Source organism: Neoarius graeffei, chromosome 24 (genome assembly GCF_027579695.1).
Source record: "Neoarius graeffei isolate fNeoGra1 chromosome 24, fNeoGra1.pri, whole genome shotgun sequence".
NCBI classification, from domain to species: domain Eukaryota; kingdom Metazoa; phylum Chordata; class Actinopteri; order Siluriformes; family Ariidae; genus Neoarius; species Neoarius graeffei.
In genome coordinates, this window is record NC_083592.1 from 45,408,060 (window position 1) to 45,434,185 (window position 26,126).

Consider the following 26,126-nt stretch of genomic DNA (forward strand, 5'->3'; position numbering starts at 1 on the left):
TATTTAAAAACTGACTGAAAACTTGAGAAATTTGAGCAGAAGTCTGAAGTCCTGTGGTTTATGGGCAGGGAAATACATTGCTTACAGAAAGCAATGTATTTACCAAAAGTGACAAAAAGTAGATTGAAAAAAAAAAAAGGAAGCCATAAGAACCCCCTTAAGATACTCTTGTAAAAGTTGCAAGCAAATGACAATAACAATAGATTTCAATAAGAAGCAAAATTATCTGCAATTCCTTTTAAAATGCAACAAATCCATGGCTATCAGCAAGAAACCATCAAATCTCTCAAGTATCAACGTCATGAAGGAATTAAATATTTTCTATTCCAGTTGTGTGCTGTTGTACAGCCTGAGCAGAGAAAGCGTACAGGAAAGGGTTCACACAACCGTTAATGAAAACAAGAGCTGTAGTCATATTGTCAGCAGCTTCTATAGATCTTAACAGACTGGCATTCTCAAGCAACACGGCAATGATGAGCACGATGTTGATGATGTGAAATGGAATCCAAAAAGTAAAGAAACAGGCCATAATTCTGGTCACCAGCTTTGTTATTAAGTTAGTGCTAAAGAAAGTTGAGTTATTAACTCCCCGGTGACGACGAAAGTAGAAGTAAGCCAGTATGAGGAATGAAACCATCAATATTATAATCTCCCAGATTAAAGTAGCCACTCGTTCAACATCATTCCGGTAGTGTCGCATGCACTAAGCCATCCTTCCTCCTTCTTACTTTCAGTATTCTGTACAAGAGCATAGGATGATATTACTCCACTTAAGAGGATCTTCTTTCCTTTCCTGCCAAGCTTTTTCCATTTCTGAGGATGCAGCACTTGTATATATCGCTGAACTCTCATCAAAACCACACACAGTGTGCTACAATATGTGCTTAATAACACAAAATAGGAGAGAAGCTGACACAGGACCATGCCAAAGACCCAGCTATGAAGAAGAGTCCAAGTCCAAACTGGCAGAGGAAGCAGATTGAGCAGATCTGATATGGCCAGGCTTAGCAAGTGTCTTGGGGTGAACCTGTCTCCCTTCAGCTATCCAGCCAGACATACCACTACAGCGATATTCCCAGGGACAACCAGGTTTTCAGTTGGGATGGAGGCAAAATAAGACTGAAAAGTTTACAGGATATTCAATTAACATCATTTTGGAAGATTCCACAATAAGCAGGTTAACTGGAAACATGATTGGGTTCACAGTACCCGATCACACACAGTGTGCTACAGTAGAGGCTTAAATACACCAAACAGGAGAGAAACTTGCATACAACCAAGTAACAGTAAAACCACTTGGACACAGGAACTTGGCTATGCTGTAGAAATATCATGATGTATAAAAATACAGGAAATCATGATTTAATGTTTATTACCAGAGAAAGAGGATGTGGTTGGCATGAGAGTTGGCACTCAACATCTGCAAAGATTAAAGCATATTTATTTATTTATTCATTTATTTATTTAAAAACTGACTGAAAACTTGAGCAGAAGTGTGAACGCCTGTTGGTTTTGTACAGATAAATACATTGCTTACAGAGTCAAGCCACCAAAAGTAACAGTGACAAAAATAAGTGTTTTTTTTTTTAAAGCAGGCCATAAGAACCCCCTTAAAATACTCTATTAAAAATTGCAAAAAAAAAAAACAGACTGCAGTATGAAGCATAATTATATGCAGTTCCTTTCAAAATGCAACAAGTCATTGTCTATCAGCAAGAAACTATCAACTCTCTCAAATCCCGACATCATAAAGGAATTAAATATTTTCTGTTCCAGTTGCGTGCTGCTGTACAGCCCGAGCAGAGAAAGCGTACAGAAAGGGGTTCACCCAACTGTGAATGAAAATCAGAGCCGTAGTAATATTGTCAGCAGCTTCTGCAGATCTTAACAGACTGTCATTCCGAAGCAACACTGCAATGATGAGCACAATGTTGGAGATGATCTTTGGGAACCAAAAAATAAAGAAACAGACCACAATTCTGGTCACCAGCTTTGTCAATGATTGACTGCTAACGAAAGTTGAGTTATTAGCTCCCCGGTGAAGACGAAAGTAGAAGTAAGCCAGTATGGGGAACAAAACCACAAATAATATTATCTCCCAGATTAAAATAGTCACTCTTTCAACATTATTCTGGTAGCCTTGCTTGCACAGAAGCCATCCTTCCTTGTTCGTGCTTACATTGCGTTGTACAAGAGCATAGGACGATATTACTCCACTTAAGATCCAAATTCCACTCAAGAGGATCTTCTTTCCTTTCCTGCCAAGCTTGTTCCATTTCTGAGGACGCAGCACTTGCATATATCGCTGAACGCTCATCAAAACCACAAACAGTGTGCTACAGTACACGCTTAAGTACACAAAATAGGAGAGAAGCTTACACAGGACCACGCCAAAGACCCAGCCATGAAGAAGAGTCCAAATCCAAACTGGCAGAGAAAGCAGAGTGAGCAGATCTGATATGGCCAGGCTTAGCATCAGTCTCGGGGTGAAACTGCCTCCCTTCAGCCATCCAGCCAGACGTACCACTACAACGATATTCCCAGGGATTCCCAGTGTAACACACCTGAAAATTAGGTTAAGCCTAATTTATGTTAATGTATTGTATATTGTGTACTAGTATGTGTTATTAGCAGGAGAGTTCAATATGTAATTTTTCAATGTACTGTATATTGGGGTGTAAAAATATGCATTTTATATGCAGATTTTAATATCTAATATAATTGTTTAAATATACGTATATTGTTTACAATGGTTGTTCAGGTCCAGTAGGCCTACTGTAGTATGTGCTTTGTATTTTGTTTGTCGGACTGTAGGCCGACAAACTACACGAGTGTAACACACGTTACTTCCTATGCAGCCTGTGTTCCAGAGGGTGTGTGGGTTGCTAGGGTAACGGGGGAGGGGAGTGCAAGAACAAGTTATGTGAATATCCTCTCGTCCGCGGTCCCCCGGACATTAGTGATTTTTGATTAATAGTAACACTACGTGAAAGTTACGGACTTTGAGACCAGTTGATCCACGGTTATATTTTTTGTTTCCACTTGAGTCGGTTCAACGGGACAGGGTGGAGTCACAGCTGTTTTCAATTACCGCTGTTGCTACGAGCTGTTGAGTCTCGGCTAGCAATGTTGACTCGGGATTGAACACGTAAAAGAGGACTACTTCAAGGTGCCCGAGGGATGTTCGTGGGACAGAGTCTTCTCAGCTGCTGCGGATGGTAGTGGGGTCGTATGGACGACGGTCAATGTTGGTATTTGGGGTCAACGTCCTAGAGTGACTACAGTTAGCTTGGTGAAGCTAACTCACAGCAGTTCGTGAGTAAACAGTGATTTCTTTCCCTCAGATGTTTAGAGCTCCAACGCGCGCCAACTTGGGTACTCATACGTTATTGTTTTAATTCCGGCCGGGTATTTTCTTTCTTTTCCCTTTTCTATTTTGATGTGTGGTTTGTTCAGTGTTGTTGTCATTTAATATTATTAACGACTTTTGAAGAAGGTTAAGCACAGTAATGGGTCTATAATAAATGTTTATTACTTATTTTCTGATATAATCTACTGTATGCCTGATCTTACTTTCCTATGTCGTGGTAATTAATGGTCTCCAATATGTATAGTGTAAATATGTTAAATTGTCATTCTCTGAGGTTAATCAGAGTGGGGGCTCAGAGCACAACTGTATAGAAGTACAGCAGTCAACTGTAAACATTTCCATAGTTTACCCCAGGCCTCTGTATAAGTGAGTATCATCCCTAGAGTGTAAAGAACTTGTAGTGTAATCTATTGCTGATGAGCAGGGTGTGTTACATGTGGGGGCTCGTCCGGGAGAGTGAAGTTGATTGCTGTGTTTTTAATGGTTAATTTGAGAATATAATCTAGTGTGTATTTATTATTGCTAATACTGAATATTTTAATGGTGCTATTTTAATGCGTATTATTATTAATTTTATTAATTATATTGGGTACTTATATACTGTGGATATACTGGTATTAACTTATGTGTGTAGAACTATGGATGCTGAACAGGTTATTAGCTGGTGTAAAGACACAGGTGTTGATTTTAACAGAGCAATAGTGATAGGTAATGTACCTGTAGATGTTACTGATGAGGTTGTGTACAGTACACTAGATAATGTAGCGGTCTTTGGTAGGTCCAAAATCAGAGGTCGTTGCCTAGCTCCTTGTGGGAGAAGCCAGTTAATTCTCCTTGAGATATCACAGGATGTTAATGTAGTTCAAATGCCTGAGCAGGTAGCTTTTAGTACTGAGGTGGCTCCCTGGGTGGTCAGTATCGCTGCCGCAGCCTGGTCTGTGAAGGTTGTCCCAGAGGAACATTTTCAAGCCAAACTGAAAGCCTTCTTGGCTCATGAGGGAAAGACTGTTGCTGATATACAAGGCCTCTTAACTCCTTCCATACCAACTCCTGTCAGGCCAACTCCATCTCCTACCATGCTACCACCAGCACCAATAGACTTGAACATGCAGCTTGTCAGTGCTATCAACTCTTTAGTAGACAGATGTCAGACAGCTCCTGTGGAAAGTGCAGTCTACCGCAAGCTTCATGTATTCTCCGGTATAAAGCCAACACCTCCAGGAGAAGAGGAATATGATGCATGGGCAGAACAGATGATGTACCTGCTAGAGGAATGGAAGTGTCCGGACACCATGAAAAAGCAGAAAATAGCAGAAAGTTTGAAAGGGCCTGCTGCGGACATTGTCCGATGTTTGAGAGTGAGTAACCCCAGTGCAACAGCTAATGACTACCTTACTGCACTTGAAACAGCATTTGGAACCACTGAGAGTGCCCTCGATCTCATGTTTAAGTTCCGTAACACCTTTCAGCTGCACGGTGAAAAACTCTCAGCATACGTCCTCAGAATTGACAAGCTGCTACACTCTGTTTTCCGCAAAGGAGGAATCCTGCTATCAGAAATGGACAGAACTCGCATTGAACAGATAGCACGGGGCATGTTGCCAAATGACTTGGTTGCCCTTCGTATCAAATTGACATACAAATTCAAGCCTCCACCCAGTTTCACTGAACTTTTGCGTGAAGTGAGAGAAGAGGAGGCTATGATATTGGACAGGCCGCCTGTTGGTCATGTTGCTGTCTCTGCTATGGTAGCTCCTGTTCAGTACAGCACCAGCCCTGCTGTGTTCTCTGACTACAATTCAGTGCCTGTAACTGTTCCTTCAGTTGAGAGTCTGAGTAAAGAGGTGCAAGATTTGAAAAATGAGATTACACGCCTGCTCTCATTCTCTGTTGCACTGCCCTCAGAAGCCACAGTGATTCCTTCACAGAGAGGCAGTCAAAGAGTAGAGGGAAGACATGCAAATACACACAGAGTACGGCAGGACAGAGCTGATGTTTTCTGTTACAAGTGTGGGGAAGATGGTCATTTTCAACGTGAGTGTCAGAATGCCGAGAACCTCAGGAAAGTCAGTCAGCACCTCATAAAGCTCAGACGGCCGACGGGAAACTCCCCAGGGACCCAGTAAGGGAACGAACTGGTGTCCCGGTGATGACACGTTCCACAAAGTGTAAACCGCAACAAGGACAGAAAGCTGCACTCCCAGCAGGCCTTGTTGGCCCTAGCTCTGTTGTCTCAGTACGAATTGAAGACATATATGCAAAAGCTTTACTTGACAGTGGATCTCAAGTTACCCTCCTTTATCGCTCATTTTACAACAAGTACTTGAAGCACATGCCACTGACTCCAATTCACTGCTTGGAGTTATGGGGACTTAGTGTGGAAGAATATCCCTATGATGGCTACATATGCTTAAGGCTTGAGTTCAACAGTGATGTAGTGGGAGTGACTGAGACAGTTGAAACACTTGTGCTTGTGTGTCCAGACCCGGTAGTTAAAGGGGAGGCCTCAATAATAGTTGGAGCAAATACATCAGTAGTGAGACGTTTGTTTAATACCTGCAAGTCAATCGGAGGAGAGGATTTTTTAATGACTGTGCACCCTGAGATTAAAGAGGCATACAAGAGGTTCCAGAAAGTACCTGATGAAGCAGCAGACATGAAGATGGGCACTGTCTGGCTCGCTGAGGCGAAGCACAAGATTATACCCCCAGGGGCAACAGTGAATGTAAGCGGTATTCCAAAGTTCCCTCATCCTTTGAATACTCAAACTGTGCTGGTGGAGCAGGCTGAAGAATCAACTTTGCCTGATGAACTCATGGTTCTGCCCATCATCAAGAGTGCTGAGGAGATTCAGAATCGTCGCATCACAGCTGCTGTGAGAAATATGTCCACTCGGGAGGTCAGGCTCTCTAGAAGAATGCCTATTGCTCAGCTGTTCCCTGTGGATATTGTGGATAAAGGCCCAACACAGCCCAATGACAATCTTGGCCTGCATGAGCTGACACCCTCTACATTCAATTTTGCAGACTCACCAGTGCCAAAGGAATGGAAAGAGAGACTGTGCCAGAAGATGCTGCAAAGGAAAGAAGTTTTCTCTCAAGGAGAGTTTGATGTTGGTTGCGCAAAGACCACCGAGCACACCATACGAGTGACGGAGGGGAAGCCTTTCTGAGAGCGCTCCAGACGTTTGCCTCCAGGTGATGTGGCTGATGTGAGACAACATCTTGATCAACTGCTTAAAGCTGGCATTATCTCAGAGTCCCGAAGTCCATATGCATCTCCCATTGTGGTGGTGTGGAAGAAAAATGGTACCATCCGTATGTGTGTGGACTACAGGACATTAAACAGACGGACTGTCCCTGACCAGTACACTGTGCCAAGGATCGAAGATGCACTTGCCTGCCTGAGTGGAAGCCAGTGGTTCAGCGTGCTTGATCTGAGGAGTGGATACTATCAGATACCCCTAAGTGAAGCTGACAAAGAGAAGACCGCTTTCATCTGTCCCGCTGGATTTTACCAGTTTGAGCGGATGCCGCAGGGAATCTCTGGTGCTCCGGCTACATTTCAGCGTGCAATGGAAAGAACGGTGGGAGATATGAACCTGTTGGAGGTGCTTGTGTACCTTGATGACCTCATTGTGTTTGGGAAGATGCTAGAAGAACATGAGCAACAGCTGTTGAAAGTTTTAGACAGGCTAAAAGAGGAGGGCCTCAAGTTGTCGCTGGATAAATGCCAGTTCTGCTGCACGTCTGTGAACTATCTAGGGCACATTGTGTCGAAGGAGGGTGTCTCCACAGATCCTGCTAAAGTGGAGGCTGTGAAGTCTTGGCCGCGCCCGAACAATATATCTGCCCTCCGCTCTTTCCTGGGTTTTAGTGGGTATTACAGGCGTTTTGTGAAAGACTACTCACGAATCTGCTACCCACTTAACCAGCTGCTGAAGGGCTGCATGCCCACTAGTTCACACAGATCAAAGATCCGAGAAGACAAAAGTGCACCACTGGCCAAGATCCACCAAGAGCCAAAGCAATTGTTTCCTGCGTCAGAGCCGTTTGGATCCAGATGGGCCCCAGAATGTGACGCAGCCTTCGAGATGTTGAAGCAGAGCCTGTCCACAGCACCTGTCCTAGCCTTTGCTGACCCACAGTATCTTTACACCTTGCATGTGGATGCCAGTAGAGAAGGCTTGGGAGGTGTGCTGTATCAGGATCAAGGAGGTGGACTATGTCCAGTTGCCTTTGTGAGCAGGAGTCTGTCTGCATCTGAAAAGAACTACCCTACACACAAACTGGAGTTTTTGGCCCTCAAATGGGCTGTTACAGAGAAGCTGCATGACTACCTGTATGGAGTGAAGTTTGAGGTCCATACAGACAACAACCCACTCACATATGTCCTTACAACCGCCAAGTTAGATGCCGCTGGACACCGCTGGCTAGCAGCACTGTCAACCTATGACTTCAGCTTGAAGTACCGACCTGGAAAGCAGAACATTGATGCAGATGCTTTGTCACGCCGTCCCCACTCAGCTCCTCTTGGTGTCTTTGGCCCGTTTGATGATGGGTGGGAGCAGATTCCACCCGCTGGTGTCAAAGCCATGTGCCAAGTGTCCCAGGTCTGCTGTTCGAAACATTTCCAGCCTCACAGAACCATTGACCTGCTTGGAGCTCCCAAACAAGCTGTACCTCGAGCCTTCTGCAATGTCTCAGCTGTGACCATGCACCATCTCCCCCGGTTGAGCTCAGTCGAGATTGCACGGTCCCAGCTTGCAGACCCATGTATCGGTGAAGTGCTGAAAGCTGTTTCCCAAAAAGATTGCCGCTGTGCTGACAGAACAAGGCATCCAGACATCTCGCTGTTGCTGAAAGAGTGGGATAAGTTACAGTTAAAGAACTCTGTCCTTTACCGAGTGTCAAAGCCACCTAATACACCACCTCGCCAGCAGCTACTACTCCCAGAAGAATTTAGAGAGACCGTGTTACAGTCCCTTCACAATCATTCTGGCCACTTGGGATTTGAAAAGACTTATAGGCTTGTGCGAGAGAGATTCTACTGGCCCCAGATGAAAGCAGAGATTGACAAGTACTGTAAGAACTGTGCTAGATGCATTCAACGGAAGACCTTGCCTACCAGAGCTGCTGAACTTTACCATCTCAGTAGTAATGGACCGATGGATCTCATCTGCATTGACTTCCTGTCCCTTGAGCCAGATTCCAAGAACATTTGTAATGTGCTGGTTGTCACCGATCACTACACCTGGTATGCACAAGCTTTTCCCACAAAAGATCAGAAGTCATCCACGGTTGCCAAAGTGTTGTGGGAGAAGTACTTCGTTCATTATGGCCTACCAAACAGAGTGCACTCAGATCAAGGCAGAGACTTTGAGAGTCGTCTCATCCATGAACTACTGGGCATGCTGGGAGTGAGGAAGTCAAGAACAACCCCATACCACCCACAGGGAGATCCACAGCCTGAACGTTTTAATAGAACACTGCTCAATATGCTTGGCACACTGTCACCTGAGGAAAAGGGAAAATGGAGCCAGCACATCAGTTACCTTGTCCATGCCTATAACTGCACAAAGAATGACAGCACTGGTTATAGTCCCTACTTTTTGCTGTTTGGACGTGAAGCTCGGCTGCCAGTTGATGTGTGCTTTGGCGTGTCCAGTGACAGTTCATCTGAAAAGTCGTATGCAAGATATGTTGCAAACATGAGACGAGATCTTCAAGTTGCTTATCAGGCTGCTGAAAGCATGTGTGGGAAGAGGAATGAGGGGAACAAGCACAGATATGACCAGAGGGTCTGATACTGCCCACTTGCTCCGGGTGACAGAGTATTACTCAAAAACATTGGCTTACAAGGGAAACACAAGATAGCAGATCGGTGGTGTGCAGATCCCTTCATTGTGCATAGTCAACTGCCTGGCTTACCTGTGTACAAGCTAAGACCAGAGAATGGAGAGGGTCCTGACAAGGTTCTACATCGCAATCTGTTGTTACCCCTAGGAGAAGATGTACAACTAGGGCCACAAGACACTTCAGAGAGGAAAGAGCACAAGAGAAGGTCAAGCCGACGGCTTAGAAAGAAACAAGTCCCAGTGCCTGAGGAAGCGAAGAGCATCTTTGGCAGTGGAACATCTACCTCTGAGTCAGAAGGAGAGGAGCTGGGTGCATACACCCTCCACTATCCACCGATGGTCCAGCAGATGGATGTAGATGACCCAGATGTGCCTCTTGGGTTGGTCTTTGAAAGAGATTGGCCTGTTGTACCCAATGGCTCTGACTCTCTGTTAAGGCAGTCCGGTTCACACTCTCCTGTTCTGACCCATGGGGCTGCCTCCCCAGATCTCCTTAGTCTAGAAATACACAAGCATTCTTCTGATCAGTCACCTGGTCACTCCTGTACAAATATGTCTCTGCCATACCCTGACAATCCACCCAGCCTTTCTTGTCCCAGCCCACTTCCTGTTGAGGACAGGTCCACCGCTGACTCAAGTGAATCCTTACCTCTACCTGGTGCTGAAGATAACCAGAGACAGCATGAAATGTCCTCTTGTGACTTAAGGACGGAGAGCCATCCTGCACCCGAAGCTCCAAGACCCCAGAGGGTGAGAAGGGCACCGGCAAGACTGACATATGACTCCTTAGGGCAGCCCACCTCAGTAACCACACTATCCCTCTCTCCAATAGTTAATAGGTCAGACACCACCCCAAACATGGGTCCTCGATATGTTAGTAACTTGTTTACATGGATAGGTCCTAGCCCCAGGCAAGAGAAAAGTTAAAATAGTACATATGACTCACTTTGGTATGTGTGTGTGTGTGTGTGTGTGTGTGTGTGTGTGTGTGATATGGTAGTCTCATCTTTATTTTCCTTTGTCATGAGGATATGACCCTGTTTTAGTAGGGGGAGAGTGTTCAGGTTAAGCCTAATTTATGTTAATGTATTGTATATTGTGTACTAGTATGTGTTATTAACAGGAGAGTTCAATATGTAATGTAATTTTTCAATGTACTGTATATTGGGGTGTAAAAATATGCATTTTATATGCAGATTTTAATATCTAATATAATTGTTTAAATATATATTGTTTACAATGGTTGTTCAGGTCCAATAGGCCTACTGTAGTATGTGCTTCGTATTTTGTTTGTCGGACTGTAGGCCGACAAACTACACGAGTGTAACACACGTTACTTCCTATGCAGCCTGTGTTCCAGAGGGTGTGTGGGTTGCTAGGGTAACGGGGGAGGGGAGTGCAAGAACAAGTTATGTGAATATCCTCTCGTCTGCGGTCCCCCGGACATTAGTGATTTTTGATTAATAGTAACACTACGTGAAAGTTACGGACTTTGAGACCAGTTGATCCACGGTTGTATTTTTTGTTTCCACTTGAGTTGGTTCAGCGGGACAGGGTGGAGTCACAGCTGTTTTCAATTACCGCTGTTGCTACGAGCTGTTGAGTCTCGGCTAGCAATGTTGACTCGGGATTGAACACGTAAAAGAGGACTACTTCGAGGTGTCCAAGGGATGTTCGTGGGACAGAGTCTTCTCAGCTGCTGCGGATGGTAGTGGGGTCGTATGGACGACGGTCAATGTTGGTATTTGGGGTCAACGTCCTAGAGTGACTACAGTTAGCTTGGTGAAGCTGACTCACAGCGGTTCGTGAGTAAACAGTGATTTCTTTCCCTCGGATGTTTAGAGCTCCAACGCTCGCCAACTTGGGTACTCATACGTTATTGTTTTAATTCCGGCCGGGTATTTTCTTTCTTTTCCCTTTTCTATTTTGATGTGTGGTTTGTTCAGTGTTGTTGTCATTTAATATTATTAACGACTTTTGAAGAAGGTTAAGCACAGTAATGGGTTTATAATAAATGTTTATTACTTATTTTCTGATATAATCTACTGTATGCCTGATCTTACTTTCCTATGTCGTGGTAATTAATGGCCTCCAATATGTATAGTGTAAATATGTTAAATTGTCATTCTCTGAGGTTAATCAGAGTGGGGGCTCAGAGCACAACTGTATAGAAGTACAGCAGTCAACTGTAAACATTTCCATAGTTTACCCCAGGCCTCTGTATAAGTGAGTATCATCCCTAGAGTGTAAAGAACTTGTAGTGTAATCTATTGCTGATGAGCAGGGTGTGTTACACCAGTATGAAGCAAATTGCCAGAACAATACTGGCAACCAGGTTTCCAGTTGGGATTGGAGTGGTGAGTGAGCTGTTGGATGAGTTGAGTTGCTGCATTGTTAGATGCTATGGTAGAGCTATGAGAAACATTGAGCTGAACGAGTAAGCAGATGTGTAGGTGTTTGTGGTGTCCATTGTGCAAAAAGCCAGCACACATTGCATCAAACATACATTTTCGAAAATCATGGTGTCAAAAAGTCTAGTAGATTATTTTTCAGTTCTTTATGCATCCATTATTAATATTATAAAAATTGAGCTTTATAAATGCGTCACTGTTCAGTTGTAAAATCTAAACAATGATTTCCATGATCAAAATTAAAATGCCAGTGAGTTACAGCTCAATCACAATTCTTGAATTCCATACGCAGTATTGGAGTGCCCAGTATAAAGAGGGTACATGAGTCCCTGAGATCTTCAGGGGTCCACACAACCGTTAATGAAAACAAGAGCTGTAGTAATATTGTCAGCAGCTTCTATAGATCTTAACAGACTGGCATTCTCAAGCAACACGGCAATGATGAGCACAATGTTGATGATGTGAAATGGAATCCAAAAAATAAAGAAACAGGCCATAATTCTGATCACCAGCTTTGTTATTAAGTTAGTGCTAAAGAAAGTTGAGTTATTAACTCCCCGGTGACAACGAAAGTAGAAGTAAGCCAGTGTGAGGAATGAAACCATCAATATTATAATCTCCAAGATTAAAGTAGCCACTGTTTGAACATTATTCTGGTAGCATTGCTTGCACTGAAGCTTTCTTTCCTCATTTGTACTTGGCGTACGCTGTACAAGAGCTGCTTCTTCTTCTTTTGGCTGCTCCCAATTAGGGGTCGCCACAGCGGATCTTTCGTCTCCATTGCTCACTGTCTTCAAAATCCTTCTGTACCACACCTGCCACTTTCATGTCCTCTCTCACCACATCCATGTATCTCCTCTTTGGCCTTCCTCGTTTTTTTTTGCCTGGCAGCTCCATCCTCAACATTCTCCTTCCAACATGCTCTGCATCTCTTCTCAGGATGTGCCCATACCATCTCAGTCTCATCTCTCTTAGCTTAATTCCCAAGCTCTCCACATGTGCTGTCCCTCTGATGTGCTCGTTCCTTATCCTGTCCAACCTTGTCACTCCCATCGCAAACCTTAACATCCTCAACTCCGCCACCTCCAACTTTGCCTCCTGTCTCTTCGTTAAGGGTACGGTCTCTAATCCATACATCACAGCTGGTCTCACAACTCTCTTATACAGCTTACCTTTCACTTTTGCTGGGACTTTCCTATCACAAATGACTCCCGAAATCCTTCTCCAACTGCTCCACCCTGCCTGCACTCTCTTTCTCACCTCACTATCGCAGCCCCCTTTTTCCTGCACAGTTGACCCCAGGTACTTGAATTCACCAACTTTTCTTTACGTCTACTCCTTGCATCTTCACTACACTCTCATCCCCATTCTCAGTGATGCACATGTATTCTGTTTTGCTACTGCTCACCTTCATTCCTCTTCGTTCCAATGCATACCTCCATCTCTCCAAACCCAACTCAACCTCCTTTCTACTGTCACCACATATCACAATATCATCCGCAAACATCATGTTCCATGGTGATTCTTCCCTCACTTCATCCGTCAAGCTATCCATCACTATGGCAAACAAAAAAAGGACTCAAAGCAGATCCTTGATGAAGTCCCACCTTGAACCATTCAGTTGTTCCAACTGCACACCTCACTGCTGTTTCACTGTTCTCATACATGTCTTGCACCACTCTAATATACTTCTCATTCACTCTACTCTTTCTCATACAATACCATAACTCATCTCTCGGCACGCTATCGTATGCCTTCTCCAGGTCTACAAACACACAATGTAGCTTTCTCTGGCCTTCCCTGTACTTCTCCATTAACATTCTTAAAGCAAACATTGCATCCGACATGCTCTTCCTTGGCATAAACCTGTACTGCTGTTCACAGATTGCTACCTCTCTTCTCAGTCTCGCCTCCAATACCCTTTCCCATAACTTCATGGTGTGGCTCATCAATTTTATTCCTCTGTAATTACTGCAGCTCTGTACATCTCCCTTATTCTTTTATATTGGGATTAGCGCACTCTCCATTCATTTGGCATTTTCTCATTCTCTAGGATCTTATTAAACAATCTCGTTAGGAACTCCACAGCCGTCTCACCCAAACATCTCCAAGCCTCAATCGGGATATCATCTGGTCCGACTGCTTTCCCAGTCTTCATTCTTTTCATGGCTGCCCTCACCTCATCCTTACTAACCAACTCTGCTTCCTGATTTGCTGTCTCCAATGAATCTGACCTTTTCTCTCTTGGGTTCTCCTCATTTAATAAATCCTCAAAGTACTCTTTCCACCTTCTTAATACACTCTCTTTGTTTGTCAGCACATTTCCATTTACGTCTTTCATCACTCTTACCTGCTGTACATCCCTCACTTCCCTGTTTCTCTGCCTAGCTAGTGTGTTCAGGTCTTTCTCCCCTTCTTTGGTCTCCAGTCTTTCGTACAACTCCTGGTATGCATCTGCTTTCACCTTTGCTACAGCTCTTTTTGCCTTCTGTCTCGTCTCTCTGTATAACTGCCTGCTTTCCTCATCTCTCTGATCATCCCAATTCTTCTTTGCTAGCCTCTTCTCTTTTATAATTTCCTGCACTTCTTTGTTCCACCACCATGTCTCCTTGTCTTCCTTCCTCCTTCCCGATGACCACCCTAGCACCTTCCTTGCTGCCTCTGTTACGAGTACAGCAGTAGTATTCCAATCTTCTGGCAGACTTCCATGACCACTCAATGCTCGTCTCATTTCTTCCCTTAACTCCTTCTGATGTTCAACCTCTTTTAGTTTCCACCACTTGATCTTCGGCGCCACTATTTCACGCTCATCTTTTTCACTTTCAAGGTCATCCTGCACACGACCACTTGATGTTGTCTAGCTACACTCTCCCCTGCCATCACTTTACAGTCTCCAATCTCCTTCAGGTTACCCCTTCTGCAGAGTATGTAGTCCAACTGTGTAGATCTTCCTCCACTCTTAAACGTCACCCTGTGCTGCTCTTTCTTCTCGAAGTATGTATTGACTATTGCCAAATTCATCCTCTTTGAAAAATCAACCACCATTTGCCCTTCCACATTTCTCTCTCTTACACCATGTCTGCCCATCACGTCCTCATCTCCTCGGTTTCCCTCGCCAACATGTTTGTTGAAATCTGGTCCTATTAGCATGCGCTCCTCCCTCGGTATACTTTCTACCACTTCATCCATCTTTTCCCAGAAAGACTCTTTCTCTTCATTCTCACATCCAACCTGTGGGGCGTACACACACACAACATTGATTACCACTCCTTGAATCTCCAACTTCATGCCTATCACTCTGACACCCTCTTCACATCAATCACACTGTTGACCAACTCTCCCCTCAAAACAATACCAACACCATTTCTCTTTCCATCGACTCCAAAATAAAACAATTTGCATCCATCTCCAATGTTCTTGGCTTTGCTTCCTTTCCACCTTGTCCCCTGCACACACAAAATGTCCAACTTCCTTCTTTTCATCATACCTGCTAACTCCCTCGCTCTGCCAGTTGTGGGTGCAATCAGTTAATTATTGAAATTAAGTGATCAATCTCGTTAAATCAGTCTCATTAAATTTTGAAGGTTAATAATTAAAATGAATCAATCCCATTGAATCATTTACTTTGACTCACTTGAAGTGAATCATACCATAGAATCAGTCTCATTCAGTGAATCATTTAGTGAATCGTTCAATGAATCGTTTAGTGAATCATTTGGTGAATCGTTCAATGAATCATTTAGTGAATCATACCATTAATCCTGGTGCTTAATAATAAATTACCAAACAGCTAAATTATGGTACATTTCCAAATTATTAAGATCACTTACCATATTATATAACATTTGCACCCTTTTTGAATTCTTCGAGAAGATTGGGGACTTCAGATATTGTTGTTCACAAATAAACACAGTTTGTTTAATAAATGAATTTATTATACAAAGATAAAAAGATAAAAATAATAAATCAATATATACAAGCAGTGAGGTGTGTGTGTGTGTGTGTGTGTGTGTGTAGGACTTAACCATGTGTTTAGCCTCGTGTAGCTAACTACACGTGGTGGAGGCCTAGCTTGTTGGTAGCTAAACAAAAGAATGTTATCTAAACAGAACAAAGGATTAGCTCTGTGTTTAGCCTCGTGTAGCTAACTACACGTGGTGGAGGCCTAGATTAGCCTTGTGTTGCTAGTGTGTTTGTGAAAGGCCCTATGGCCTAGCTAAAGTGTGTTTGTTAGGCCTGGTGAGGCCTACTGAGCACGTGTGGCTAAAGACAAAGGGAAGCTATCTAAAGTGTATCAGGCCTGGTCAGGCCTGGTGAGCACGTGTTCTCAGTAACAAAAAGATTCCACACTCATAACATTACCAAACTCACTGAAACCTTGATAAGGTCAAAATGTATGATAAAGAAATTAGTGTTAGTCAGAATAAGAGAGAGAGAGAGAAGCATGCGCAGCCTATCTATTAAACAATTGAGAGAACATAGAACAAAATAAATCAACACGCTGCGTGTCTAACAGTGTAACAGATAAACCTGGGTTTAAATTCACACTATTTCAAATAAAAGCAAATTCCTAAGACTATCCTAATTATGCCCAAATGCCAAAATCTTACTTAATCCTGCCTTTAGCAAGATATGAAGAACTATTCGCCGGTGTAGTCTCGGGCCTCGCCGTGGGAGCACGTGAGCCGCTCGTGATGGAGGCGGAGAAAACTTTCGGGTCCAGCGGAGCACTTGGGTGGTTCCCGTGGAAAGCAGAGGATTCTTGGTCCGAACCTCAGCGTTCGTGAGGAAAAGTCTCTGATCAGAATAAGATGCACAGCGCTTTTGAGTTAAAAAGGATTCAATCGCTTCTTAACTTTTGACTGCCTGGGCTGCAGTCGTGACGTCACTTCTAATGCAAGTAAACCGGTTGTAACTCAGGTTGAGTTTAAAGATCGCGCGACTCTAGAGTTTACCTTTGCCAAGGGTAAGAAGCAAAATCGCGCTGAGTGATGGATCTTGCAAGAAAGAAGACGTCTTTTTGGGGTGGAGAGCGCCTCTTTATACATCCAGATCCATCGGAAGCCAGACGTGAGAGACAAAGATGGAAGCGTTGTCCCATTGTTTTATGTTTCCTTGTATGATGACGTAGATGATCCCGCCCACGCGTGACGTAGGTCACACGGAAGTGGACTGGGAATTGTAGTTCTGACACAAGATGGCGGCATGATACCTACAGTCCCCCTTTTGGTCTCAGGGGTATGACGGAGTCGTAGCACTGAGAGCACCGTATCGTATCATCGCCGTGTCCATAGTCCTTGAGGTAGACTTGTCCTGTGCAGTCCATGGTGTCCTGCGGAGACTGTGTAAACTTGTGAGTTCCAGTAAGACAGTTGGAGTCAGAGGCATTTTGGGCATAATATAATCACTATGGGCATTTTGGGCATATAATCATTATCTAACTAACTAGATCAAAACCACATAAAAAAAAATTAAACATGGAACATGAAACATGTAGTGTTCAATTTCTTATGCATAAAAAAACAAGAAAAGAGAAGAAATGAAGGAAGGAAAGAAGTATTAGTGTTTGGGTTGGCAAACCTAATCTTCTGGGAAGGTGATAGCAGTGGGGGGTCTGGCTAGAAAGCGTGCGCTACTGCGGCTAGCTGTCGGGGACACAGACCATCTTATCTAGCTAGGTGTGCAGTGTTATGTATGGGTTGCCTGGGCAGACCCAGTGGATGTCTTTCGTGAAGGTGCACATCTCTAAGTTTTGTGGATTCACAAAAGTGAGGATAGCACTGCCAAGACTATATGCCAGGTGTATTTGCGATGAATACACACTAGTAATAATAGCGGATTTTAGTATTTTATCTACCATGTTATACTGAAGGGTTACTTCATTGTGTTGGTGAAGTCTGACCGGGAATGTTAGTGTACGCTTATGGTTGAGTGATGCGTACAAGCTAAGGGGACAGGATGGGCCTAGCTGTCGTCCACCCCCTTTTGGAGTGAGGACTGTTCAAAAGGTTTGATTCGATTATCATGGAAATCGATATGAAAGCGTTTGATTAGGCCTAGATGTCCTAATGTGATACGCGACGGGGAATGGTTTTCCCACGATCGAAAGGTCTCGACCAGGGTGGTAGGAACTTCTCTGAGATTCGGGCGTAGTAGGCTTTGTGTCCTTCTACTCTCGAATCGAGATTCTTTTGGGCACCTGTAAAGATTGACTGTAGGTGGCGTTGTAGGTCGGCGACATGTTGATGTGCGGTGTATGCAATCGTGACGCTCATGGCCTCTGGTTAGTATAGGAGATGCGGGGGAAGAACCGACTCTCGCCCAGTCATCATCCCAAAGGGTGTGACTTCAGTGGCGCAATGAGGGGTGGACCGAATGGCCCTTAGCACCAAGGGAAGTTTCACGTCCCAAATTTTACCATGGTTTGTGATATACTTTCGCAGCATGTTCACAATGGCTTGAATGGCTCGTTCAGCCTGACCAGAGAATTGAGGGTGGTATGCGATATGGAATTTCACCTCAACGCCTAACGTTCCACAGCACAGCCATTACACCAGCAGTGAAATGGGTGTCTGTGTCTGAGTCGATGGATAGAGGGAGATTTTTGCTACTAGGGGGAGTCGCGATGTCGGGTGTTTCGACATCGAACTTGGTGTGCAAAGACATGAACTGAGGTTCATACGAGATTTGATCTCGCGTGGCGCTCGGTTGATCGGTGTTCGCACTAATCTCGTCGCAACGGTTTTGTGCATATTTTGTGGGATCCAACGACTGTGGGGTTTTGTTTTGTGTGAAGTTGACTAAGTTTATGTCACAGGGCTTGGTTGGGATTGGGTCGCCTTGTGAGAGCTGTGTGTCTGAGAAATGGTGGTGAAGACTTTAGCGCACACGAGAGGTGCGTCTTGTGTGTTTGCCTTCGCCACCAGGGGGGGCCCTACATCCTGACCCTCGCCTGCTGTTTCAGAGGGATCTTCTTCCCCCTTTCACGAGATATACCCGTGGTTCCTGGCCTAGTCATGCCAGCAAATAGCTTTTTGCCATTTTTCTTGGGCTCTTTTGTTTTCTCTGTTGAGGGGTCTGACGTCTCCTGTAACAGTTCTTTAATCTCAGCCAACTGGGCTTTTAAAGAGTCCAGCTCTGAGTGGAACTCACCAGGTTGGTCTGAGTCACTGTGTTGGTCGTCTCTACCCTTACATTTAGAGCTACGGTCGGAACGCTTCTGCCGTTTCTGGTCAGAGCGGGGATGACGGTTTTGCTGCCAACCGTTTTGTTCCCTACGACCCTTTTCATTTGATGGGCGATTGCCATAGTCACTGTGGACTCGCCCTCGGTCCCTCCTGGCCTTACCTTGTCGATTTTCCCACTCACCCTTGTGATGGCTCGGCAAGGATCGGGCTGGACCGGAATTTCTCCAGGTGGGTCCCCCTTTTGGAGCTTCGCCTCCTTCTAAGGTTAGCGGGGGCCCATTTGCATCCTGGAGCCTAAGGACTCCGGGGTCATCATCGTTTCCGTTTGCGGTTTTGATAATGGTCTCCCAGGTCATTTGGGCTAGTCGCCTAATTTCCCTCATCGAATAGCGACCTTGTCGACACGTCAGTGTGACATGGGTCCGCACGCTTGGGTGGAGGTTATGTAAGAAGAGAGATATGAAACCTCTATCTTCTTCCAACCCTGGTGTGCTACTACCTTCGAAATAGGCAGTACGTAGCCGTCTGTAATATTCACGAGGCGCCTCAGACCGTTTTTGTTTGACTTGTAATGCACACAATATCGCGGAGGTTTCGTCCGTGTATGGCGCATATTCTTCCCTCATGTAATTGCGAAGTTTCGAATAACTATCGCGAATGTTTGGGGGTAGTGTCTCTAAAAAGGCACGAACGCTACTACTGGAGGTCTTCCAGATTAGTCTAAGTTTTTCACATGTTGTGGCGTTCGGCAGGTCCATCAGGCATCGGTCAATTCCTCGTAAATAATCATTTACGTTAGTTCTTTGATTGTCGGGATCAAATTGTTCGATATCTTGGGCAAGTAGGTCAATTTGCCGTAGGCGAAGGGTTTGGTGCACGTCCTTGTGCGACCTTCTTGGCTCTTCTGAGCACTCACTATCTAAGCTACTCTGGTGTTGTTCCCGTTTCGCACTAGATTCGTGGTCTGATTCATTTGAAGATGGATCAGGGAGACTGAAGCGCACTGACCTAGGTGTGCTACGGGCCTGGGCTCGGGATGAGCGCAGGGCGGCTCCATCCTGGCTAGACGACGACGACGGAGTCGTGTAGCGAGTTGATGGAGTTTGGCGGGGTGTCTGGTCCTCGACCAGATCATTTACGGTGTCCGGTTCGGACGCCTCTTCCCGCTCTGAGCTTTGGCGCATTGTTGGGGGTCTTTCACGCCCCTCGCGCTGCTCATGGGGGGTCTGCTCCTGGGCAGCCCTCTTAGCAACCATTTCGGCTTTCTCTAGCCGCTTGGTGCAATCATCAAGGGAGGTCTTCAAGAGCTCACACTCCCTATGTAAATCATTATTATCGGCTGTCAGCTTGGCGTTGCTGGTGGTCAGCCTTTCAACCTCTCCGTGGAGGCATCTGATTTCTGAATCAGCATCTTGGAAGTATGATAGGAATAGCTTACCTAGTGCCGCTTGGACACTAATAGTTGTTCTTTTTGGATCTCTCATATGTTTGTTTGAATTATCTAAGTTGTTTTGGCATTCACTCTCACTCGTGTTCTTAATGTTTGCCTTTCCGGAGGCAGAGCAGTGAAGGAGGTCTGCGATGACCTCAAGGAGAGACACGTCTTGAGCGTTGTCTTCCAATTTTGAGACACGAGGGGATGCCATTTTACTTAGGCTGGAAACTAGATAATTAATCAAGTTAATTATTAATTTAATAATTATTAATTAACTATGTAATTAATTAATAAGGTTTATTTGGAAATGCTCTCTTATTGCAAGTTAAATAGGTTATGAGTATTTGTGATATGGTTATCACACTACTGTTAACCGTTTTAACACACCTGGGGATATACCTTAGCAGTTGCTGAATCAATTGAGTTTATTTGTTGTTGAACAATATTTCAAGAAGTCAACAAACCAATCTGCCTCACACGGGGCACCAATTTAACTGTGGGTGCAATCAGTTAATTATTGAAATTAAGTGATCAATCTCGTTAAATCAGTCTCATTAAATTTTGAAGGTTAATAATTAAAATGAATCAATCCCATTGAATCATTTACTTTGACTCACTTGAAGTGAATCATACCATAGAATCAGTCTCATTCAGTGAATCATTTAGTGAATCGTTCAATGAATCGTTTAGTGAATCATTTGGTGAATCGTTCAATGAATCATTTAGTGAATCATACCATTAATCCTGGTGCTTAATAATAAATTACCAAACAGCTAAATTATGGTACATTTCCAAATTATTAAGATCACTTACCATATTATATAACATTTGCACCCTTTTTGAATTCTTCGAGAAGATTGGGGACTTCAGATATTGTTGTTCACAAATAAACACAGTTTGTTTAATAAATGAATTTATTATACAAAGATAAAAAGATAAAAATAATAAATCAATATATACAAGCAGTGAGGTGTGTGTGTGTGTGTGTGTGTGTAGGACTTAACCATGTGTTTAGCCTCGTGTAGCTAACTACACGTGGTGGAGGCCTAGCTTGTTGGTAGCTAAACAAAAGAATGTTATCTAAACAGAACAAAGGATTAGCTCTGTGTTTAGCCTCGTGTAGCTAACTACACGTGGTGGAGGCCTAGATTAGCCTTGTGTTGCTAGTGTGTTTGTGAAAGGCCCTATGGCCTAGCTAAAGTGTGTTTGTTAGGCCTGGTGAGGCCTACTGAGCACGTGTGGCTAAAGACAAAGGGAAGCTATCTAAAGTGTATCAGGCCTGGTCAGGCCTGGTGAGCACGTGTTCTCAGTAACAAAAAGATTCCACACTCATAACATTACCAAACTCACTGAAACCTTGATAAGGTCAAAATGTATGATAAAGAAATTAGTGTTAGTCAGAATAAGAGAGAGAGAGAGAAGCATGCGCAGCCTATCTATTAAACAATTGAGAGAACATAGAACAAAATAAATCAACACGCTGCGTGTCTAACAGTGTAACAGATAAACCTGGGTTTAAATTCACACTATTTCAAATAAAAGCAAATTCCTAAGACTATCCTAATTATGCCCAAATGCCAAAATCTTACTTAATCCTGCCTTTAGCAAGATATGAAGAACTATTCGCCGGTGTAGTCTCGGGCCTCGCCGTGGGAGCACGTGAGCCGCTCGTGATGGAGGCGGAGAAAACTTTCGGGTCCAGCGGAGCACTTGGGTGGTTCCCGTGGAAAGCAGAGGATTCTTGGTCCGAACCTCAGCGTTCGTGAGGAAAAGTCTCTGATCAGAATAAGATGCACAGCGCTTTTGAGTTAAAAAGGATTCAATCGCTTCTTAACTTTTGACTGCCTGGGCTGCAGTCGTGACGTCACTTCTAATGCAAGTAAACCGGTTGTAACTCAGGTTGAGTTTAAAGATCGCGCGACTCTAGAGTTTACCTTTGCCAAGGGTAAGAAGCAAAATCGCGCTGAGTGATGGATCTTGCAAGAAAGAAGACGTCTTTTTGGGGTGGAGAGCGCCTCTTTATACATCCAGATCCATCGGAAGCCAGACGTGAGAGACAAAGATGGAAGCGTTGTCCCATTGTTTTATGTTTCCTTGTATGATGACGTAGATGATCCCGCCCACGCGTGACGTAGGTCACACGGAAGTGGACTGGGAATTGTAGTTCTGACACAAGATGGCGGCATGATACCTACACAGTCAATGTTCCCACATTGTGTTCCTACCCTCAATTCTAAGCTCCTTCCCTTCCATCTTTCACTCTCTCCTAACATGCCTCCCCCCTCTCTCCTTCTCTGTTTTGGCGCAACAGTAGCACACTTTCCACCGGCACCCTGTTGACCAACAGTACCAGAGGCGGTCATTGTTAACCTGGGCCCCGACCAATCCGGTATGGTATTTCTCTTTTCATTCCACATGTTAGATTTGGCACAGTTTTACACCGGATGCCCTTCCTGACTCAACCCTCTTCAAGTTATCCGGGCTTGAGACTGGCACCAAGAGTATGCTTATGCACCCCCAGTGGCTGGATTCCCCAGTGTGCTGTACAGGAGCATAGGATGATATTACTCCACTTAAGATCCAAATTCCACTCAAGAGGATCTTCTTTCCTTTCCTGCCAAGCTTGTTCCATTTCTGAGGATGCAGCACTTGCATATATCGCTGAATGCTCATCAAAACCACACACAGTATGCTACAATGCATGCAGAAGTACAACAAATAGGAGAGAAGCTTACACAGGACCACGCCAAAGACCCAGCCATGAAGAAGAGTCCAAATCCAAACTGGCAGAGGAAGCAGAGTGAGCAGATCTGATATGGCGAGGCTTAGCATCAGTCTCGGGGTGAAACTGCCTCCCTTCAACCATCCAGCCAGACGTACCACTACAGCGATATTCCCAGGGACTCCCAGCATGAAGCAAATTGCCATTACAATACTGGCAACCAGGTTTCCAGTTGGGATTGAGGTGGTGAGTGAGTTATTGGATGAGTTGAGTTGCTGCATTGTTAGATGCTGTGGTAGAGCTGTGAGAAACTTCGAGCTGAACGAGTAAGCAGCAGTGCAGGTGTTTGTGGTGTCCCCTGTATAAAAAACCAGCACTCATTGCATCAAAAGTACATTTCCGGACATCATGGTGTCATAAAGTCTAGCAGGTTATTTTGCGGTTCTTCATGCATCCATCATTAACATTATAACATTTGAGCTTTATAAACGTGTCACTGTTCAATTGTAAAATCTAAACAATGATTTCCATGATCAAAGTTAAAATGCCAGTGAGTTACTGCTCAATCACAAATCTTTAATTCCATACGCAGTATTGGAGTGCCCAGTGTAAAGAGGGTACATGGGTCCCTGCAATCTTCAGGGGTCAAGTCCTTAGTTTAATGTAATTACTGCATACAGGCTTCAGGTATAAATATTTCCAAGATAAGTGAGATCCACCTGTCTACCTGTTTGAGATAGAAGCTGCTTGTGAGTTCAAATCAATCTGCCAGTGCTGGTCCTTGAGTAAAGCCCTTAACCTTCAACTTCACATTGGCGTAAATAAGACAAAAATATAAGTTGATCTGGATAAGTGTGTCTGCCAAATGCTGTAAAGGTAAATCTTTCCTTACTTGAGCTATCCTGTGGTAAACCAGACATGCAACATTTCCTATGTGGACAAAAACCACAGCCCTGAAGGCAGCATCAACAGCCTCAAAAGTAAAATGAAGGAAGGAAGTAAATAAGGAACAAAGGAATGAAGAAACAAATTTGTCACTGATCTTGACAAATTAACATTATACTCCCTTTATACATTTGAAAAAGAATAAAAAAAACAGTATATAACCGTAATTACCACATCTTGTATGTTTTCGTCTGTAAAGCTCAAGTGATCATCATATAGTTGATTGGAAAAGTGAACAGAAGTACTAACCCCATTTCCAGAAAGTTGGGATATTTTCCAAAATGTAATAAAAACAAAAATCTGTGATTTGGTACTTCATGTGAAACTTTATTTAATTGACCAACTTAATTGTATTTAAGTATAAATGAAGTTAGAATTTGATGCCTGTAACACATTTTAAAAAATATTGGGACAGAGGCAAAATAAGACCGAAAAGTTTACAGGATGTTCAAGTAACACCATTTTGGAAGATTTCACAATAAGCAGGTTAATTGGGAACATGATTGGGTATAAAAGGAGCAACACCAAAGGCTCAGTCTTTACAAGCAAGGTGTGGCTCAAACCTTTGTGCCGACATTTGTGAGAGAATTGTTAATCAATTCAAAAGGAACATTTCTCAATGCAAGATTTTAGGTCTTTCAAAATCTACGGTACATAATATTATGAAAAGTTTCAGGGTTGAACAGATTAATAAGCAGGTTAATTGGGAACATGATTGGGTTCACAGTACCCAATCACACACAGTGTCTTACAATACAGGCTTAAGTACATTAAATAGGACAGAAACTTGCATACAACCAATCCAACGACCCAGCCATGAAGAAAAGCCCAAATCCAAACTGGCAGAGAAAGCAGAGTGAGCAGATCTGATATGGCCAGGCTTAGCATCAGTCTCGGGGTGAATCTGTCTCCCTTCAGCCATCCACAGATATACCACTACTGCTATGTTACAAGGAACTCCCAGTATGAAGCAAACTGCCAGTACACTACTCCCAATCAGGTATTCAGCTGAGACAGTAGTGGTGAGTGAGCTGTTTGATAAGTTGAGTTTGACACATCTGTGCTGTACCCGGGTGTAAGCTCAAGATGACCAAGTAAGGAGATGTGTTGGCCTCCATGGTTCCTTATGAAGATAAATTTAGTCTTACAGGCATCACAGCTACAGTTATGAAAATAAAACCTGGGTTTGTTCATTTTGACTTTAAATACTTTTAATCTTTAAAAGTGTCCTCAGTGTTAATTGATATGAAAATAATTGCAAGATTTCATGATGATTTAATTATTCAAGCTTTATAAATGTTTCACTGTTGAATGACTTGCAAAATCTACATGCTGATTTACAGAATGGAAGTTCAAATGTACTTTTTCAAAATTATTAATCAGAAGGTTGGGGGTTCTTAACCGTCTCTACTCCACATGTGATATATCATGGCTGACCCCATGCTCTGACCCCAACTGTAACAGATTGGGTGTTTTTCTAAACCCCTCAATGGGTGATCCTCTTGTTGTATAAATATCCTTTGTTGTATAAATATCACGACAGTGTTGTAGTCGAGTCACTGGACCTCGAGTCCAAGTCCAGTCTCAAGTCCCCAGTGTTCAAGTCCAAGTCAAGTCCAAGTCATTAAAAAAAATTTGAGTTGAGTCTGAGTCGAGTCCACAATTGATCCGAGTCGAGTTTGAGAACAAGACTCCAACCGCATTATGTGACAATGGCTGTATTAGTGACATTTAACATTAGTTTTTTTCCTGAACATGACGTATGAACAGGTGAATGTGCTTCTCTTTGTCAGGGACTGCGAAGTATTCTGTGTGAGATGGTTGGGAGATGGATGTAAGTGCAGAAGGTGTGTTTATTAATACAAGTGAAGACAGGTAAACAATCCATAACAGCAGGCAAAATCATAAAACAGTGAAACAGGCAATAGGTCAAGCGAGGCACAAACAGGCTATCGTAGACTCGGCAGAATCAAAGATGAGAAACAGGAAATCAGGGACCAGGAACCCAAATAATGAAATAAGGCTCGGTAATGTGTCAGCAATGCAACTCAATACTTTGCAATGTAAGTGTGTTTTCACAGTTTTTATACAGGCGTGCTGATTGTGCCTTAATCCTGTGCAGGTGCGAGTCATTTACAACGCGCACATGAGAGTCCGCTTGGCGCGCACTGTCCGGAGCACGTCCGAGAGTCTATCTGA

The 26,126-nt window shown here is 43.7% G+C and overlaps 3 protein-coding genes across 3 annotated transcripts in view; 1 reads left to right on the forward strand and 2 right to left on the reverse strand.

Annotated features, from left to right (window-relative positions):
* Positions 1–26,126, forward strand: part of pnpla7b (patatin-like phospholipase domain containing 7b) — a 192,217-nt gene that overhangs the window by 90,398 nt on the left and 75,693 nt on the right. The gene's annotated exons all lie outside the window — the stretch shown is intronic.
* Positions 1,757–11,619, reverse strand: LOC132872487 (leukotriene B4 receptor 1-like). The gene is made up of 2 exons (XM_060907373.1): positions 11,522–11,619; positions 1,757–2,564 (listed from the first exon to the last, which is right to left on the reverse strand). The coding sequence occupies exons 1-2, from the start codon at positions 11,617–11,619 to the stop codon at positions 1,757–1,759; spliced, it is 906 nt and encodes a 301-aa protein (XP_060763356.1).
* LOC132872490 (leukotriene B4 receptor 1-like) lies at positions 11,977–23,263 on the reverse strand. Its single transcript, XM_060907375.1, has 2 exons — positions 22,808–23,263; positions 11,977–12,375 (listed from the first exon to the last, which is right to left on the reverse strand). The coding sequence occupies exons 1-2, from the start codon at positions 23,261–23,263 to the stop codon at positions 11,977–11,979; spliced, it is 855 nt and encodes a 284-aa protein (XP_060763358.1).

Excerpts from the sequence above, each read along its gene's own strand:
- LOC132872487 (XM_060907373.1), bottom strand. The coding sequence starts at position 11,619 with ATGCAGCAACTCAACTCATCCAACAGCTCACTCACCACTCCAATCCCA. Across the intron at positions 2,565-11,521 it reads GCAATTTGCTTCATACTGGT|GTGTGTTACACTGGGAATCC; the intron begins GTAACACACCCT and ends CCTAATTTTCAG.
- LOC132872490 (XM_060907375.1), bottom strand. The coding sequence starts at position 23,263 with ATGCAGCAACTCAACTCATCCAATAACTCACTCACCACCTCAATCCCA. Across the intron at positions 12,376-22,807 it reads TAATATCATCCTATGCTCCT|CCAAAAGAAGAAGAAGCAGC; the intron begins GTACAGCACACT and ends AATTGGGAGCAG.